At 41.2% G+C, this 20,874-nt stretch overlaps 1 protein-coding gene across 7 annotated transcripts in view; it reads left to right on the top strand.

Moving 5' to 3' along the window:
• The window catches only part of PAIP2B (poly(A) binding protein interacting protein 2B), a 64,864-nt gene extending 45,237 nt beyond the window's left edge, over positions 1 to 19,627 (top strand). For 5 of the 7 annotated variants that reach the window (XM_042981688.1, XM_042981690.1, XM_007083423.3 and 2 more), the window contains 3 exons: positions 11,447 to 11,595; positions 13,552 to 13,728; positions 14,638 to 19,627. In XM_042981688.1, the coding sequence (XP_042837622.1) occupies positions 11,458 to 11,595; positions 13,552 to 13,728; positions 14,638 to 14,694 (372 nt within the window). In that variant the 5' untranslated portion in view covers positions 11,447 to 11,457 and the 3' untranslated portion in view covers positions 14,695 to 19,627. The remainder of the gene's footprint in view (positions 1 to 11,446; positions 11,596 to 13,551; positions 13,729 to 14,637) is intronic. The other 2 variants (XR_006215814.1, XR_006215813.1) reach the window with 2 other exon arrangements.
• Positions 19,628 to 20,874: the final 1,247 nt, after the last annotated feature.

Here is a 20,874-nt window from a genome sequence, read left to right as displayed (position 1 = left end):
ATAAAATGAGCATGTGGTCCCTTTTGGTGATATTTGTTGAGAATCCATGGTATGAATTTCTTCCAATTTAGATAATTGCATGATGGCAAGCTTTTATGCCTAGCCTACAGCTCTTGAGAAGACTATTATAACCACCTGCTGTTATTAAATGCTAAAATAGTAAACAAGAGCATATAAAAATATTTCCTAGAATAGAAGTAGGGATTTTTTTTCCCCCTCAAGAGTAATTTAACCTGTCAAAAACAGATTCTTGAGTTATGTTGTCACTGGCTGTGGGGAATATCTGTTAATACTCAATGAAGAATGCTCAACCACAGATCATAGCCCCTAAGCACATGGGTCTCCTTCCTAGGAAATGAGATTTAGAATACAGCATTCTGAAAATGACAGTCAAATTATTTATTGAGGACCTGATGGGCACACAGAGGCATGCTAGAAGCTGTAAAGACTTGATTCTTGCCCTCAAAAATGTCTAAGGGTATAAATAGACTGTTCCCCAAACAAATGAATAATGCTTACGTGAGTATATGTATAATCATATGTAAAATGGGGGTGGAAATAGGGGAGACTTTAGGCAGAGATTATATTCAGGTTTCTACAGTGGCATTTCTGATACTATGCACAGATTGTATTCAGGTTTCCATACTGGTATTTTGATATTACTCTGCATTTAAAAGACAAGTTAAAGCATCATCAGATTAGTCTAAGACATTTAGAGGCCTTTATAATAGCGTATATCTATCCGGAGCTGGCTGGATATGGAGAATTCAGGGTCCCTATAATGACCACCATTTGATGTTATCCTGGGAGGACAGTTGATGGCCTTTACCTGGGGAAGTGGAACTTGAAGGCAGACCTCTGGGGTTCAGAGAACTTACCACTGACTGTAGGCAAGTCTGTTGATTCTACCTTAGAAGTGACTTTAAATGCTTTATGGAGTGCATTTTATGTCTGTTCTAGACATTTCCAATTGGATAATATCACAGGCATCCTTGAGGTATTGTTTCAAAAAATTTGTGGGTTGTTAACAGGTGTTAGATTAAAATTGTAATAAATTAATAATAAAGGCAATTATTTAATCAAGGAAATGTTTGGTAGTAAAGTTAAATAGGATTCCTCAGAGCAATGAATTTACTTGGCTGTATTTTTGGTTTGTTTGTTTGTTTGTTTGTTTGTTTTTTGCAAACAGCATTCACCAGTTTGGGAACTGCTGATGTAGGAATTAGGGTAATTAGGATTTGGATTATTCCACATAGAATTTGCCACTTTATTGGAGGAATTGTCCTTAGTCTTTAGTCCTTCTATACTCGGAATCACCTATGAGAGTTGACAAACAAAAATACAAATGTCGGGCGTTGGTTTGAGCCTAACAGATTATAATATCTAAAAGGTATGATGTGGAAAAGCTTCCCAGTGATTCTAATGTACTCTAGAGATTGTGAACTACTGATTAAGAATATGCCTTCTGGACACTTGCTAACTGCATTCTTAATCCTATTTGAGTATGCTAATAAGCTTTTGAAAGCAGCTCATCAGCTTCTAATTGCAGGTAAGTTCACTTCTCTGTGTGCTTAACAAGCACATTGACATTCTATTTGCAAGCCCTTTTCTTGCATCAAAGGAAAAATAACTAATGGAGCATTTGTGTATTGAAGTCAATATAGGAAAGCTTAGCAAGGTGATTACTTATTTATTTTTTGTTAAAGTCCATGTAGCTTCTCCAAGAACAAATGAAATGGAAATAGAGGGGACAAGATCATTCTAGAGGTTGACTTGGAACCTGGTTTTTAATCTCCATGTACATATTCTACATGTTTTTCCCACCTCATTCCCCCAAAAAGCTGAACTATTCATCCTGCCTTCTTTCCACCCTGATCTTCTACCAAATGATGGAGAAAACCTGATGGGTTTATTTACTTATTAAAAGAAGGGGCTCTTCGGTGATTCAGTCAGTTAAGTGTTCGACTTCGGTCGGCTCAGGTCATGATCTCGCAGTTTGTGAGTTGGAGCTCCACATCTGGCTGTCTGCTGTCAGCACAGAGACTGACTTGGATCCTCTGTCCCCCTTTTTCTCTGCCCTTCACCCACTCATGCACTCTCTCTCTCTGAAATAAACAAACATTTAAAAAGAAGACTGTAGAACAAGGCAACAAATTATTTTAGCGTAAAGTATAACATGGTATACAAAAATATGTTCTACATGAATTTAAAATGCTTTATGAAATATTTCTCTTATTGCTTATGTAGATTTAAGATAAAACACACGCACAACACACACACACCACCTGCAAAAAATTTAGAAGGCGTTTGGTAGTTTATCCAGCAGCTGTCCAGGTAGGGAGACTTGTATTTAGGGGCATTTAGGGGAGCAAATTTTCCCACCCCAAGATATGCCTCTATGGAATATTGATTGTTTCAAACTGTTTTATTTTTTAAGAAACTGCAGACCCAGAAGAAGCTCTAAAAACTAAGTAGAGACATTTACTTGTATAAGGGAAATCTCCATTTGTAAGAATGTCTCCCTTAGTACCAGGAGAAAGGGAACGACTGAAGGCATGGGCTTAAATCTTAAGGCAGACTTCAATCTGTGTAACAACCTTACCTGTGTTTACTGAGCTTTTCTTGTAACCTTCCATAACTGACTTTCCACTCTCAATATTTCTTTTGTCTTTAGCTGGAGGGTGGTATTTAAGGTGATGGCTTTAGCCATTTCAGTGAGTTACTGAATTTTCCTGGGTCTTTCCCATGTCTACAAGAGGTATACGTGTTAAACTTTCAATTTTCTCCTACAAATCTGTCTCGTGTCAATTTGATTCTTAGACCAGCTATAAGAATCTTGAAAAGTAGAGAAAACTTTTTTCCTCCGCAACAAGTACATAAGCATCCCTGCCACCAAGGGAAGTAAAATATCCTGCCACGTAGTAAGGATGTTTCATGTGGCTTTGTGATGGATAAAATCTCTCTCCTGTTGCTCTTTTTTCCTCGGTTCTGACTATATGTTCATCATGCAGCTATCTGTTACTAATTAAGAATCCCTGGCATTTAGATTTTGAATTAGGGAATGTATTAGCTATTCAAAGTATCCCTTCCTGCCTTCCCATGGCCTACACTATCAGTCATTTCTTCTTCCTCCTCTTTTGTAGCCTCTTCTTCATTAGACCATTTCTATGAACATTTAAACAAGCTCTAGACTCTCCAGTCATTAAAAAGTTTCCAGGGACCTCTCACGTCTCTAGTTTCTGTCCATTCCTGTCCCTTTCCTTGGCAGCTAGACTCCTTGAAGGAGTTATCTTATACTTCTTGTCATGTGCAACTCACATCCCCTCCATTTGACTTTCCTCCTCATTTCTGTTCATGGAAACTGCTGTCAGGTCATCAGAGACCTCCATGGTCCTGAGTTCTGTGGATACTCCTCAGCCTTTCTCTTGACCTTTTAGCAGACTTCAACACACTCACCTTACTGGATTTATTAGTTTTCTATGACAGCTATAACAGATTACCACAAACAGGTAGCTTAAACCAACATAAATTTATTCTCTTGCAGTCCTGAAGGCCAGAAGTAAAAACTCAAGATGTCATCCAAACTGCACTCCCTCTGGAGGCTTTAGGAGAGAGGGAGTCTGTTCTTTGCCTCTTCAGCTTCTAGTGGCTACTGACATTCCTTGACTTGTGGCACATCACTCTAGTCTCTGCCTCCGTGGTCACATTGCCTCCTTCTCTTCTCTTCTTTTCCTTATAAGGACACTCATCATTGGATTTAGGGCCTACTGGTATCATCCAAGATGATCTACTTATCTCAGTGTTCTTAATTTAGTCACATCTGCAAAGACCCTTATTCCAAATAAAGTAACTTCCTGGGTTCTAGGGATTAGGATGTGGACATATTTTGGGGGAGGGGGCTACCATTCAACTCACTATACAGAGTTCTATCTTCCCTTGATTGGTGTGATGCCATACTTTTCTGCTTTCCTTCTAAACTCTATGGCTTCTTCTCAGTCTCTTTTTCTGTATTTTCCTCCTCCTCTACCCGACTTTTAAAAATGTTCACATGCATCAGGTTGGGTCTTGGATCCTCTTCTAATCTCACTTTGCCCTCTCTTTCTAGGTAATATCTTCTAGTCCCGTGACTTCTATTACAATTTATATAAACGACCACTCCATATTTCTTTATTTAGTCAGACCTTTCCTATTCTTGATGCATATAGACAACCTACTTAACATAGTCATTTGACTGTTTCAGAGGCATTACAAACTTAATGTGTTCAAAATAGAACTCCTCACCCCATTTACCCCCACTCCTCATCACCACCCAAGAAAAGTTTGCGCTTCCCACAGAATTACTTAGTTCAGTGAATAACATTACCATCCACCCAGTTGCTTGCGCCAAAGTTATCCTTGATATTAACTTCACTCTATTTCCCCACGTCCATCACCAAAACAACCTAAAATAGTTTCAGAATCTGCCTACTTTCTTCTTACTGCCATTATCTTAGTCTTAAGCAGCCACCGTTTTTCCATCTGGATTAGTGCATTAGCTTCCTCACTGGTCTCCTATTATCCACTCTCAGTCTCTCCAATCCATTTTCCATATGGCAGCCTGGCTGATTTCAAAATATAAATTGAATCCTATTGTGATGCTGCCAGGAACCCTTTTTGAAGGCTTTCATTGCTTTTAGGATAAAATTTTAAATCTTCCGTGTAGCTTTTAATGTCCTGCATGATCTGACCCCATCTGCTACTTCATCTGTCTTCCTTGCCATTTTCCCACTGGTTCTCCTTTGACCCGCCAACTGTATGCATCCCTACTGTAGTTCCTGAGAGTTCCTTCCTGCCTCTGAATCTTTGCACATGTGTTTTCCTCTTTGGAAAGGAAGGAATTTTCCTTGGTCCAAGGTTCTTTTAGCTGGATTAAGAAATAAATTCATATGAGACAGATTAATAGGAGAAATCAAATGTAGTTTCATGTGTATGGGAATCCACACAGACATGAAATTCCAAAGACAGGTGACTTGAAGCTTACATGACATTCTGAGTTAAGGAATTAGGATGGAGTCTGAGGATGTGAAGGGGAGGAAGACCTTTAGCAGGAAGGAGGAATTATTTGGAAAACAAAGGTTACCTTGTTACACAGATAAATTTCTTAGGTAAAGAGGAATCTTTGTTAGGAACTCTCTTCCTGGTACAGGCTCTCCTTTCCAATGTAAATTTAGGCACTTGAGGGGGAGTTAAAGAGCTTTTCCTGAATCTGGTGGGTTTTAGGTGCTTTAATCTCAAAATAATATTTATGCCAAAGTGGCCTATCTTGGGGCTCTTACCTTTGGCCCATACCCTCTACTCCCTATTGCTAGCTAACTTATATTTTTCAGGTATCAAAGAAAGTGTTTCTTGCTCAGGGAAACTTTTCATAACCACCACCCACTCCTGGATTTGATTAGGTCCCCCTGTTGTTTTCTGATATTCCCCTTTACCTCACCTTTTGTAACATGGATCATAATTATTCTTAATTATTTGCTTGCCTCTCTCCTGTCATAATGTGAATATCACCAGGGTGAAAACCATATACCCTCTCAAAGCACCAGTAAAGTACAGTGTCTAAGGTAAATAGGCACTCAAAAACTAATGAGTGAGTGCATCTAATGACCTGAGTTGCTAAGACATAACTGAGAATGGACCAAAGCTGAATCTAGTGTCACATATTTGAAATAAAATAAGAATTTAAACTAATATCCACAACATTTAATTTAAAAATGGTATTAACCAGACTGAAGGAAGTTCACAAAACTCTAGGAAACAGAATAGTAGAGACTAGTTTTTATAGCAACTGCTCAATAGAATTTTTCTAGATAATTCAGTCGAAAGTCCCAAGTATTTTTCACTGTCAAGCTGTTATCATGGGCACAATGCAGGTTTATAGCTTCTGAAAAATCTCAAGTTCAAAAAATAGCTAGTATTTGGTATGAGCACATTGGATCTGAAAGTTGTGAGTGTTCAAAGTGTTGAACTGATGAAGCACGTGTTGTAGAAATGTCCTACGTACATTGAAAATCCTGAAGTTCTTTATGGCTGGGAACTAAGGTCCCTATTTCAAGCCAAATATTTTAGACATGAACCCTTGACCATGGCAAAGTGCTAAATTGAATGCTTAGCAGACCTTAGCACCCCTATTTTGACTGTGTGGTGCTATGTGCTTTCCCATCTTCAGCCCAAATGACAACTCTTATTTTCTATTTTCAGCATGTTTGTCATGTGTTTAAGAGGGAAACTGAGGTGGAGGGGGAATAAATGTCAAATAGTTCTCAGATTTCATAGTGCAGTATAGATCCAGGCCAGACATAAACTCTTTTTTCTGCTATTGAGGTCTAAATCTTGAAGAATTTCTCAAGCAGTGACCTACTTCAAACTGCACATTTGTCTGCTGATTAAATAAGAGGAATAATGTGGCAACTGATGATTTGTGTGGTGGAGCTAGTTGTCATTGTTTATCAAATACCTACATTATCTATCGCCACATGATAACTTACCACAAAGCTTAGTAGGTTAAAACAACAAACATTTATTATTTCACAGTTTCTGTGGGTCAAGAATCTGGGGGCAACTTAGTTAGGTGGGCCTCTAACTCAGAGTGTCTCATGAAGTTACAGTCAAGTAGTCAGCTAGGATGGCTGTCTCATCTGAAGGCTTAACTGGGGGAAGATGAACTAAGCTTACTCACATGGTGTTGACAGGATTCAATTCCTTTGTCACATAGGCCTCTCCATAACATAGCTGACAACATGGCAGCCATTCTGATTTGTGATCCTACTTTTATAGCCAGGCATTTCCCCCGATTCTGGAAGTTTTGGAGGTATTTTCTTTGTCCCCTCTACACTAGGATGTCACATGATGTGCCTTGATGTGGGTGAGGATCAAGTGAAATAATGGATATAAAAGGTCAAAATAGGATGGTTAGAAAAACACTGTGCACTTAGAGGGCAAGCATAGTGGATGGTGAGCTAGAGAGGAGCTGGGAACAGAAAGAGAATGTTCCATGAAACTCTGGAAGCAGGAAAATCAGGGAAGTTATGGGCAATGGTCCTGTCTTACCTGGTGTCTTCCCCAAGTTGGAAGGTATCCCCCAAATGCCTTACCTAGGAGTTACCAGTGTCCAGCAAAAGCTCCCCATTCCCCCCTCACTACTAAAGTCTAGGGGCACATTAGGCACTAAGGCACTAGGGCCCACAAACCAGTGTTCTTGAGCTAAGCTGGCAAATCAGCTTGCTTAACCTTTGAATCTGGTACTTTCTTTGGTCTTAAATATAGCACTATCTAGATTTTTTTTTTTAGAGTGAAGTTGGACAGATTATGCACCTGAAGTCAGAGTATAGATATGAAAGTACTTAATAAATTGTTAAACATTATACAAATTAAGTTGTTGCATTGCTTCTACTTAGAGAAACCTAAACTCTCCAATTGTGTGGAAAACACAGATAGAATGGTATAAAATGCAAATAAACACTCTATATAGCCCACTGAGAACCATTTTCCTAATACTAACAGTCCCATATCTCAATGTTTTCAACTTCTCTAAAGTATTTGCATTAAATTGGGTGACATTCCCCATGTTGGGATTATGGTATGTTTCCATTCCCTTTCTCATGAGGGAGAGCATCCTGCAGTTTGCTCTCTGTATTCCACCGTGCTCTTGAGTCAGGTTATTCTATTGTTTCTCTGCCTTCTCTTTTTCCTTATGGTCATGTGCACTTCGGATTTATTTTTTTAGGGAAAGGCAGATTTTTAGAAAACTGAATACTGGTTCTGTCTGAGTGATTTCCGTACTGATGGGGAGAAATCGCTGTGCTGCTTATAACCCACTGCAAAATGAGCCTTTGAAAGTATAATACTGTTTAACCTGCTACCGAGCAAGGGTCAGGTTCTTTAAGAGTCTCTGTGCTTAGGAGTACCCTACTTACTTATGCAGTTGCCCAGGCATTTAGAGCAGACTTGCCTTTATCGTTGTTATGCTGCAAATGGTGGTGGTCAAAATAAAGAATTGGTTTCCTTCCTTCATTATAGAATTATTATTATAGAGCAGTGTTTGGAATAATCGTTGATTTCTTTTGTCTTTATTTAAAATATGTTAAACCAATGTATTTCATACGAGGCACCCTATTTATTTAAAAAATTTTTTTAATGTTTATTTATTTTTGAGACAGAGACAGAGCATGAACGGGGGAGGGCCAGAGAGAGAGGGAGACACAGAATCTGAAGCAGGCTCCAGGCTCTGAGCTGCCAGCACAGAGCCTGACGTGGGGTTCGAACTCACGGACCGTGAGATCATGACCTGAGCCGAAGTCGGACGCTTAACCGACTGAGCCACCCAGGCGCCCCGAGGCACCCTATTTAAACCAACAGTGGGGCGCTTGGGTGGCTTAGTCAGCTAAGCGTCTGACTTCAGCTCAGTTCAAGATCTCATGGTTCGTGGGTTTAAGCCAGGCATCAGGCTCTGTGCAGACAGCTCAGAGCCTGGAGCCTGCTTCCAATCCCGTGTCTCCCTCGCTCTGGGCCCCTCCACCACTTGTGCTCTCTCTCTCTCTGTCTCTCAAATAAACAAACAAAAAAAAAATTTTTTTTTAAACCAACAGTGAAATAAACGAGTTCTGTCATAAATGAAATTCTTTTTGAGATATCAGTGAGTTGGTTTTTCATCTCTTCTTTACTCTTCACAATTCTACCTTGTCTTTTAAAAAAATTAGATTTTCTAATGTTCATAACAGGTTAGAAAGTTGCAAGAACTTTAAAGGGGAGTGAGCAATAATTTTTTAGTGCACCCAGACATAGAGAAAGACTTTTTTCATGAATCTTGCCAAGATGGAAATGAATGAAGAAAGAAGTTGTTAAATAAAACTCAAAGATGCCCCAAGGAGGATGGAGGTGGGGATGGAGTGGAGATTGAGATTGTGAGCCTCCTCTTGCTTATTGCAAAGTGAAACTCTAATTAGAGGAAAATTATGCATATGAAACAATACCGTTAAGTAGTATTAACACTCGCTAGGTGCAGGAGCTTAGAGGAAAGAAGCAGGGAGTAAAGACTGCAGTGCTTTTGGAAGAATGGTTAAGATTTAAATAAAGAACAGGAAAAAGACACATTCCAGATGAGAGCAAACACATCAGTGTGGATTTGGAAGCCAAGTAAAAGCAACTAAAAAAGATACGTATGTACTTTAAAAAGCCATAGACAGGCAGACATACAAGATGTAGACAAAAATTAAGGCCAGCAAAAACTGCCACCAAAAAAATTAAGCAAGTAAAACTAATATAGTATTTTTAATTTATAAATTCTTTTATGAAAAATAAAAATCTTGACAAATGTAATACAAGTTCTTACAACAAATAAAAGGTATATATCCTGATAGAAAAATGGTCAAAATACTTTAGCAGAAAAATGACAAAACAAGAAATAAAAATGGCCAGTAAGTATATCTCAAAATATTCGACCTCAGCAAAAATCAAAGAAATGTAAACATAAACAATAAATGGCAAGTTTTCTCTTATGAGACTGACAGCGGTTTGAAAAATAATAATACCTGGGGCATTGGGGTGGCTCAGTAGGTTAAGCATCCAACTCTTGATTTCAGCTAGGGTTATGATCTCATGTTTCATGAGATTGAGTCTCACATCAGGCTCCACGCTAACAGCTCAAAGCCTGCTTAGGATTCTCTGTCACCTCTCTCCTGCCCCCCACCCATGCTCTGTCTCTCACAAAATAAGTAAATAAACATTTAAAAAATAATAACAATACACACGAATGCAGAGGAATAGGTACTTACTACTGGTGGGAATTTAAATTCTTATGGCAGTGTGGCAATGAGTTGAGGGCCTTAGAAAAAACGTAGTTTCCATTGGTGCCTGGGGGGCTCAGTCTGTTAAGCATCCAACTTCAGTTTAGGTCATGATCTCGCAGTTCAGGGGTTTGAGCCCCACATTGGGCTCTGTGCTGACAGCTCAGAGCCTGGAGCCTGCTTCAGATTCTGTGTCTCCCTGTCTCTCTGCCCCTCCCCTGCTCATGCTCTATCTCTCTCTCTCAAAAATAAATAAGCATTTTTTAAAAACCACATAGTTTCCAATATAGCAGTTCAGTTTCTAGGAGTTATCCTAAGGAAGTCATTGAAAAAGATGAACACAAGATGTTCATCTAACCTTTATAACATGGAAACATTGTAAATATCCCAAAAGACAGTATGGTGATATTAACACAAAAATGAGAAAATGCAAATGATAGAGCATCATGCTGTTACTCTAAGAATGGATGCTTGGGGAAAGTGTGTGCGTATATGTGCCTGCATACACTTAGGGGACATCAGAGAGGTTATATGCACTACATCGTTAATAGTCTTTAACTCTGGATAATTGGACAACTGGTAACCTTAATTATCTCTTTTTTGTTTATCAAGACAGCGAATATGTGTTACCTTTTGAAATATGATTTATAGGGGCGCCTGGGTGGCTCAGTTGGTTGGGCGTCCAACTTCGGCTCAGGTCATGATCTCACGGTCCATGAGTTCGAGCCCCGCGTCGGGCTCTGTGCTGACAGCTCAGAGCCTGGAGCCTGTTTCAAATTCTGTGTCTCCCTCTCTGACCTTCCCCCGTTCATGCTCTGTCTCTCTCTGTCTCAAAAATGAATAAACGTTAAAAAAAAATTTTTTTTTAAAGAAATATGATTTATAGAAAAACAGCTTGAGAATCAGAATAAGGGGCAGTTGCTTACAATGTTCATTAAGAATGCATTTTTTTGAGGCACCTGGGTGGTTCAGTTGATAGAGCATGCAACTCTTGATCATGAGTTCAAGCCCCATGTTGGGCATGTGGTCTGCTTAAAATAAAATAAAATAATCAAAAAAATGCATTTTCTCTACCTACTTAAACATTAACGAAACTGTGTGACCTTAATTAGGTTCTAGAACCTGCAAAAAAGTTGGCTTGAAAAGATTCCCCCTCCCTCACTTGCCTAGAAAGGCTAACTAAGCCTAGACATTTTTTCTTTGAACTCTTTTTTTAAAATGTTCACTTATTTATTTTGAGAGAGAGAGAGGGAGAGAGAGAGAGAAGAGGGGGCAGAGGGGGAGAAAGAGAATCCCAAGCAGGCTCCACACTCAGCGCAGAGCCTGACGTGGGACTCAGTCTCATGACTGTGAGATCATGACCTGAGCCAAAATCAAGAGTTGGACGCTTAACTGACTGAGCCACCCAGTTGCACCTCTTTTAACTCTTTAAGAATTCTACATCTGTATAGTTGATAATTGCAGAATATGGTTAATTTTATAACAGTTACAGGCTAATGGTTTCTGTTCATCTATAGTTAGTAACTTTGACTTAGAACTTCAGAAGCTTCTGGAAGAATCTGGATGTTGTAGATTATCATTTCCTTGATCCTTGTATCATTTTGTCCTTCTTTTTTGCTCCTGTTTAGATTCTATCATAATGAATGGATCCAGTGTAGCCAATACATCACCTAATGTAAAATCCAAAGAGGACCAAGGATTAAATGGGCACGATGAGAAGGAAAACCCATTTGCAGAGTACATGTGGATGGAGAATGAAGAAGATTTCAACAGACAGGTAAAGAAAGAAGTGGAACGGCTTTAATATCTTGCCATCCATCTGTAACAAAAGAAATGGATTTGTCGGCTTTAGAATAATTTAAAAATGCATGGAGGCCTGGTCTGGGTTGACCAAGGAGCCTCTTCAGCTGGTAAGACACCAGAGTAACAGTACTTTGGAGGAAGATCCTGATTCTTTTCTCTCACTTTGATTACAAGAGGCTCTCGTGCCATGGTGATCTGGTATAGACTTCTGCGAAACAACAGCTGTGTGCAGACAGGCCAGCCTGGCATGCCCCCCTGTCCCCATGGGAATTCAGGGACTGGCAGAATGTGTGTCTGAGATGGAGAAGTGTGCTAGGTAGGAAAAGGCTAGACTGTTTGAACAAAGGTTCAGCAGTAACCTGTTGTCTTGTATCTCTGTGATGTTGATAGCCCAAGGTAGGCATTCCAGGTAGACAGTGATTCTGTGACCACATGGTTCTTCCGTGGTGTTTCTCTGCCATACCAGGGCATTTATCAGCTGAGTAACTGAAGGATAACCGAAAGTCTAGCCACTGGGAAATGGGGAGAGCTAAAGGCCGAGGAAGAGATCTCCTTTTAACCAAGTGATGCCAAAGTGTTCACACCCCTTCTGGGGGCTGTTACATGATGAATAGTAATGTGGCCATCGCCAGCATGGGAGACGGGACGTGATTTTAACTGAAAAGCCTGGTGCTCTGGAAAGAAGGAAACAAGTTTATCTGGGCAACCAACAGTTTCCACCCCAGTCAGCTCACTGTGTCATGATTTGTGTGAACAGCACATAGACCATGCTACCCGTCACATCCCTGTGCCCAGGTAACTGTTTTTGTGGCTGCGCCAGTGAGTAAGGGTAGATTTAATGGGGAGGAGCACACTGTGATGCTCCTGTGTAGAGGCAGGGCAGATCTTGAGCAGTCATGTTAAATCTTGTGGCTTGGAAATATGTTGTGCTTGTTGTTACTTTAAGTACTTCAGACTATCTAATTTACTTGAGATCAAAGTGTGGCTAATTGTCATGCCACTATTTTTACATCTTGTGCTCCTGGTGACTTTTGAATTCATGAATAACTGTATGAGCTAGTCTGGGTGATTGTTTTTGCTTGACTTTCCCTCTGGTGGTGGTGCTAGTGAACTGTGAATCTGTCACCACGTAGGGTAGCCCACGGGAAAGGGATAGCCAAATGTGAAGCCCAGGACCTGTTAAAATCACACTTAATATGCAGAGTGAACCATACTCTTTACTATGAGTTAACAATGCCTGCAAAGAAGGTGTAAAATATCCTAGATGTATATTGCTTTAGATTAAGGCAATCTTTAAGAAATACAGAGTTGTTTAAATATTCATATTTTTCCTTGCTTTGGAAGGCTACCTACATCGATGACATCATTTTCTATTGGTTTGCCAAAAAGTGTTCTTTATATCTTTCTAAGGTTCTGAAAGTATTTTTCTCCTTTAGGGGCCTCATTACCAGAAAAGTGGGCCAGAAGCTGGGAGTTGGTTTTGATTTAATCTCCACTATCCAGGTAGTGGTCTAGTTCTGTAATTCCTGTACCTTTTTCGTACTTATAAAATGGGAAATTTAAGAAGAATTGCTTCTTAACAAGGTTGAGAAAAGAATCTCACACTTTAAACTGATTTTCTGTAAGCGCCGTCTGAATGAAAAGTATTTTTGTCACATATTTGAGATGTTAGAAGAGGTACGAAGACCTTGACTTTCTGCTATTCTGAATAACTGTTTCCTTAGTCTTATTGTTGAGGGAATGTGGTTGAAAAAAACCAAAAATTATATTTTCTCTGGCCAGTCATTCGAAGCATCTTAATTCTTAGTAGACCTCATACAAGATCATTCTTAATAGCAGAATAAGGACCTCTGAAAGCAAGAGGCAGAAAACTGGAAGGGGCAAGTCCCACCAGGACGGTAAGTCTGAGCTCATCCCCTTTGCCTGCTAGGTGGAGGAGGAGCTGCAGGAGCAAGACTTCTTAGACCGCTGCTTCCAGGAGATGCTGGATGAAGAAGACCAAGACTGGTTTATCCCCTCACGAGACCTGCCTCCGGCTATGGGACAGTTGCAGCAGCAGTTAAATGGACTGTCAGTCAGCGATGGCCATGATTCCGAAGACATTTTGGTAAGAGCCATATGCAGACGCACACGAGACATAGTGAAAAGAATATGGGATTTGGAGTCACAGACTTCCCTTGGGGCCCTATACCCTTGGGCCCATCTCTGGAGCCTCTGAGCCCCCGTTTCTTCACTCATCCCACGGACACGCATAAGAGGGTGCGACGAAGATGCGTTGTGCCGCATAAAGTGCCGTGAAAACACGATTGTCGCAGCAGCGCCAGCTTTTATTTTCCCCAGTGGGCTTTTCAAAGTAAAATTGGGATTAAGGGTAAGAATTGGAACACAGAGGAGGTTTGGTTTCAAATTAGCATTTGCTTTTGTTGTTCTTTCCTTTTACTGTTCCTCAAATCTGTATTTATAGTTTCGAATGATGCGGTTATAAAAATTGCCTGTTCGTTTCGGAAGGAACATGACTCCTAAGGGGCCATTTCCCACTTAAAATTAGAAGACTGGATAAACCAATTTCCTGCCTTTCATGTTTACTTAAAGTCAGAATTCTGTGAGTGGCTCAGTTCTCCCAGAACTCATGTTCCAAATGACTGTGCCCCGCGGTTTGCCCAGGTCCCAGGTTTTGGACTTTCACAAGAGAGTGGATCACCAAAGAGAAAACAGTGAGGGGGAAAATAAAGGGATTGTGGTAACCAAACTGGTTTGGCGGAATACTCTGATTTTCATCGAGTTAAGGTACTCAGTGAATTGAGAAATTATTTTTGGAGTCAGACTTCCAAGCCTCTAATGAAAGCGTCATGAAGGGAACAGGAGTGTAAAGCAGGAAGGAGAAAATGAGGTTGGTCAAGGCTTTATATGTCAGGAGCCATTGAGAGCAGCCCAACAATAACAGCCTGGTAATAATGGAAGCATGCAGAAAATAACCTTGAAAGTGGGATTTATTATCTCTTGGTTCTTCTTTCAGAGCAAAAGTAACCTGAACCCGGATGCCAAGGAATTTATTCCGGGAGTGAAGTACTGAACTGACAGAAAGCTTTGAGGAGAACTTGTATGTCCCCACATCTGGGGACAGTGCTGCACAAAGAGGCAGAGCTGAAGAGGGGGGTGGGGTGGGCGAGGGGTGCACAGTGGGGAAGGGGGACAGTGGTTTAACTTGACACTGTGAGTGGAGTAACTAATGTGCTCAGTCTTAGTCTACAAGCCTCCGAGTCTTTCTCTTTTGTTCTACAGACTTTGGTTTTGGGCAGTTTCCTATTATTATTATTATTACTAGCTTTTTGAGTTAAGGAAATTGCAATCTTTTTTTCCCTTTATCAGGAATGTTCTGCTGTGTGTGTTTAAACAAAATAAGCTGACCAAGAAAGTCTGGGTGTTTAAGAATGCCCTTCTCACCCTGCTGTACACTTACCAAGGGCAGTGAACACCTGGAGAACTACTTATCGAGTCCGTTAAGCTGGATGAGAAGAGGGACGAGTGGAAGAAGCAGGTGTTGCAAATCAGAGTACTCGGCCCAGCTCCCTTGACTCCCAGGGCTTTCCTGCAATGAACCGGATTACCATGGCCTGCCAAGCCCATGTCTCCTTGCCTGAAACCCCATTCAAGAAAACACAGATTTAAAGTACTGGGTTATGGTAACTCTTGTGATGGCTAATGGAGGTTGTAAACCAGCAGAGGAGGGCTGCGACAGTGACTGTCCCTTGGGTCGCTTGGGTCACTCAATCACTGCTGACCTGTTCTTAAGCCTCTGCTTAGAGCCATCACCGAACTCATTATTCATTATTTACAAGGTAAAAGAGCTCTAGGATGGGTTTGTCACTTCGACTCTCATGGCATCTAGTCCCCTATCTCCTTTCCGCCCCAACCCTACTCTGTTTTTAAGGAAAGATACTGTTACCAAAGGTGAAGCAGAGGCATGCTGTGCAGGCCATCAGCTTCCGCCTGGAGAAGTCAACCCTGAATCCTGTTAGTTGTGTCTTAAGAGTATTTTGACAATTTTTTGCCAGCCCTATGAAGACTTGGTCCTCCTGATATCTTCCCTTATTAGTAAATTATTCCCAATAATTTTGCCCAAGTAAACATATTTTTCTGGACACCAGCAAGAAGCTCCATTCACAATTTGGATGCTTCTCCTCACCTTACAGAATTATACAAAAAAACTCAAAAAAAGCCTGGGAGAATGAGTCTTGGTTGACCCATGTGACCATGTGACCCACTGGTACAGTTTCAGCAATTATAAAGTTTTGCTGTTCCCCGACCCCCAGCTTTGCAAGTTTTCTAGGTTGGGCTCTTCGGGTATGTTCCTTTTGTCTTTCCCGACTATAAGTCACAGGGGTTTTGGCTGATACTCATTAGGAATTAAAATGGGCACCAGAAGCTGCCTTTGTGTGATAAAGATGTAGATGGCAGAGTTAGGTCTAAAAGAGAACATGTCTTAGTCCTGGCCCTTCTCCCAGGACAAGGATTTGCAGAGGCCCGAGGGGGACAGTGGCTTCTGTGTGACTGCTACTGTGTTATGCGACAGGCCTATTAGGAAAAGGCCACGTAACGAAATAAAGTCTGTTAAATTCAGTATGTGGATACGGGACAGAGGTTGGAAGGAAAGGACCAGCGTCTAGAAAGCTTAGGAATCTCTCCCTTTTCTTATGTGCTTCCTTGTTGACTTTTTGAACAGCTGCAGGCTAATGTCAGTTTTAAAATATGAACCCACATCTTTCCCTCATTTGAGTCTATAGGATGGCATTGTTTGAAGAATGGCCCTTTTTGTTACGTCAACGACATAGGAGAGTAGCTTAAGGAGCTTGTATTGCCAGACTTGCATGTTAATTCCTGAAGCCTCTACCCTGAGAGAATGGAACGCTTAACCCATTTTCAGGGAGGCCTCTGAATAAAGAAACTTCTTTATTCCAGCTTCAGCTTTCAGCTGGGGTTGTTGCCTGTAATAGGGAAAGGGCCTTGGAAGTGCAGGAATAGAGGTGTGTCTGTGCTGGGACCCCTTTTCCTCCTTCAGTCTCCATTACCTTATCCAAGCTCAGAGTCCTGAAGGCTGTTGGAAATATGTTGAGACTGCAGAAAGAGCCGTTTTCTAGAGTGTGGGTGTCTCCATCACAAAGATATAACGGATTCTCGTGTGCCTCCCAATCTGGAAAGTCCTATAAGGATCCAGATGGAGCCATTTCTTCATTCTGAAGAAGGCTTGTTCTCCTGACCAGGATAGGCTAAGATACTATGTGCGGTCCAAGTCCTGTCTGCTGTGGAGTTCCATTTTGGATGCCAGTCTTTAGCACGGTTTCACGAGGCAGATTTGGTCAGGACTAAGAGAGCTCCCTGCCACATGAGCAGTGAAACCTGAGGGCTGGACTTTCCAGTCCTATCCAGACACAAGAGTGTGCTGACTCCAGGATCAGGAAGCAGCCAGCAATGTGACTGGCCCCTTTCTTAACGAGTAGGCTTGCACTGCAGTTTCTTTCCGTAGCCTGGCTCTTTTCTCCATTGTTCAGATCTTGTGAGGCAGGAGCACAGTTGTCACCCAGATCATAGGCTCAGCTAGAGAGTTTGCCAGCTCCTTAGCAGAAAAATTCATGTGGGTCTCGTTGGACCTTCACTGGGAAAAGGCTGGGGGCCTCTGTCTCCAACTTTTGCCCTTTGTAGCAAACATTCTGACTGCGTACCAGCCAGGGCATCTTTACCCTTTAAGGGCAAGGCTGGTATTTCTAAGTGATTATTTTCATGTCGAATTTAAGCCACTACTGTGTTTAAACTTTTCCTATTGGCAACTGAAGTTTGAGGATTTGCATAGAAATACAATATGTATTTTCAACATGTGCCAATTCTGGCAGATCCCAGTGTTAGTTTATTAGTGACTGATTTCTGAGTCTTGTGATTATTGGACTCTCAAACTCCAAGATGAAAATGATTTTATCTCTTGCTCTTCAAGAGAAAAAAAACAAATCGAGGAAGTGCCTTTTCAGTTTCTCCACGTCTTTGAACTGCAGCGGAAAATCTGACGGACACAGCCTAGGCCTAAGCACCTGCAGCTGTGGGTCCTTGGGCATTCCTGACACAACAGCTGACTCTGGGGGTCACGTATGGTCAAACCAAAACGGATTGTAAGGAAAAGGCTGGACGTTTGCAGCACCTTTGGTTCTCAAAGTCAAAACAGCTGGGGTCTCTTTAAGAGGCTAACTATGGCCTAAAAAATGTTTTCAGTGAAATACTAAGCAGCATTTTTTAAATTGTGTACTGTCCTAGTGTGAGTTTTGTCTTGATTTTGGAGAGGCCGAGAAGTAAGGTCACTAAAATAATCTGGCAATTATAGATGTCATAGAGGAGAGCTGTGTGAAGGAGGAGCTGAAGGAAACAGTTTGACTGTGTTAGTGCCGCTACGGACCCCACGTAGACACATCAGGCACCCAGGAATGGACGCTGCTGTGATTGGAGGGGACAAGTGTTCTTCGATAAGGGTCCCAGCATCACAGGTTAATAATGTTTGTTGGTTTAGGTGACGTGTAGCAGACTTCTGACAAATCCGACCAAGATTTGGGGGTGTCCACCTATTGGGGAAGACTGTGTATCTATCCCCAGCCACTCCCTGGGGATAATGCGTGCGTTTGGGAAATGAGTGGAGAGAACAGGAGGATTGACCCAGATCTGCTGTACGCTATGCTATTTACTGTAAAATGGTACGTTTTCACTCTGTAACTCAACACTAAGGGATAATCCTGCCCTGTTGATTGTGAGCCTTCAGAAATGTTGAATGCTTGATGTGTGGTTTGGGAAGCAGGGATTTTTTTGACAACAACTTTATTGAGGCATATTTTACATATAAAATTCACCCATTTCAAGTTATTTTAGTAAGTTTCCTGAGGGGTAGGAAACCACCATAACCATACTCACCTTTACAACATTTTCATCCTCCTCCCACCCCCAGATCCTTCGTGCTCTTTTACATGATAATCTCTTGTATTTCTGTCTCTATAAATTTGCCTTTTCTGGGCATCATATAAATGGGATCCTACAAACTGTGGTCTCTTATTATCTGGCTTTTCTCACTTAGCATATTTTTGAGTTTCATCCATGAAGTATAACTTGCGTTGGTAGTTTCTTCCTTTATAGTGCTCGGTAGTATTCCATTGACAGATATACCACAGTTTGTCAGCAGGTAATCTTTTAAACTTGGATTTCAGCCTCCTGTGTTCTGAACAGAACCCTCAGAACACAGAACTCCTAGGGAAGCTGCTGTGCATGTCAAAGGAACTGCTTACCAGAACCAGCTTCGTCACCAGAAGCTCCACATGAGGAGCCTCGACTGCAGAAATTTTTATAATTTTGCAACTTCTTTTTTATAAGGAACTTTCGTGCTGTCTACACATCAGGACTTTTGAAACATCTGATAATTTAATGAGTATGTTTTGAGTGGACACAAAAGTGAAACCATCTGTACTCTGTTGGTATTTGATCTTCTTGAACTGGATGGAGGGGATCTCTGAACTTTCTGAATACAGTATTGTCTCCATTACAAAGTTGAGCATGTATTAAAGATTGTGCTGCCTCTGTTGGATGGATTTGGAGAAGACAGCCAGCAGAGGAGGTCTCGAGAAAGGGAGGGGAGCCTGTGGAACAAGAAGCCCTGAGGGTCTACGCATGGCTCACCCATCGGTGGTGTGGATGGCATAGTGCTGATGGTGCCCGCGGCAGCTTAGTGCAATGTCTTGACTTTGGACTGTGATCCCCGTTTCACAAGTGTTTAAAAGCTGTTTTTGTTCCCTCCCCCTCCCCAAATAAACATTACAGGGTAGTTACTAATACTTCTTTGGGGGAGGGGGAGGGCTTTAAAATTGAAGAAAATGATTTTCATAAAAATATAAAAAATGGGGGAAAAGTTACTTTTTAAAAATTTTGCTATACAAACCAAATGGCAGCTGTGGAAAGTCTCAATAAAATGAGAATAAATTGCATTTACTGCTGGCAGCATACTGTTTTTCCTAAGGTTGAATTATATGTCCTCATACAGGGAGTGTATGTGTGGTGTATGTGTGAGAGATTTCTGTCCCAAGATGGAACGTGGTTTTAGTTGCATTTTTCATTCTAGTGTTAGGAAGTAGTAAAAGCATTGACCTGGAATCACCATGCCAAGTGAATCCCACCTCCACCACTTTCTTGGTGCCTTCAGCCTGCACCTCAGTCATAAAGATGGGACACCTCCCTCCTGGGGCTGTTGTGAAAATCAGACTGCATTTAATCTCAAAATACTGCTTGGCATAGGGAAGGTGCTTCATTCTTAGTGGCAGTTGCGGCAGTAACATGCACAGTTTGCTTCTAATGTTTATTTTAGAGAGTATGTGCGCACGGAAGCGGGAAAGGGGCAGAGAAAGAGGGAGACAGAGGATCAAAGCAGGCTTCTCACTGACAGCAGAGAGCCGAATGTGAGGCTCGAACTCGTGAACCAAGAAATCATGACCTGAGCTGAAGTCGGACACTTAACTGACAGAGCCACCCAAGCGTCCCTCTGTACAGCTTTGAACAAAGATGATTAACAGGAAATCCTTGGAGTTGAAAGGAAGTTAAGGAAATTGGATAGCTGTCCTCTTCCTGCCTCTGGGGAAAACAGACTCCGATCTAGAAAACATGTAAAAGTTCTGCCTTTCAAATCCTGAAAAAGTCGGAGACCCTGCTAGGTACCAAGGACTGACCTAGGTACCAGAGCTACCGGGTTAACAACTGGACATTGTCCGTTCTGTTGTGGGGATGTTTGAGAACTCATATTTATTCAGGTTACACCTAGCTTGAATCTCCCAGTGATTCTCTTGAGGGGCTTTGTCATATGACAAAATCGTCAGACCCGCCCATGGCTCATGGGCCATGGGTTTTGCTTCGAGTGCTGGTTTTCTTTGCTGCCTTCTTAAAACCAGGATTTGGGGGGGGTGGGGGGTGGAATCTGAGCTGATTTGCCTGTTTAGACCTTTTTGAAATACTATAGTTATGTCTATTCATTTATTCACATCCTTGAAGATGGGAATGTTGTATTCATTAAAACATTTTATTAAACTTAACTGAAGTAGATTACAGAAAAGCAGATATTGTAAACATGCAGTTCCATAAATTTTTGTCAACTTCTCAGTTGGTATGAGGTATAGGGGTGTACTCATCTTTATTATTATTTTTTTATTTTTTTAATGTTTATTTATTTTTGAGACAGAGAGAG

This window comes from Panthera tigris, chromosome A3 (assembly GCF_018350195.1).
Source record: "Panthera tigris isolate Pti1 chromosome A3, P.tigris_Pti1_mat1.1, whole genome shotgun sequence".
Classification (NCBI taxonomy): domain Eukaryota; kingdom Metazoa; phylum Chordata; class Mammalia; order Carnivora; family Felidae; genus Panthera; species Panthera tigris.
This window is presented reverse-complemented; position numbering and strand designations above follow the sequence as displayed.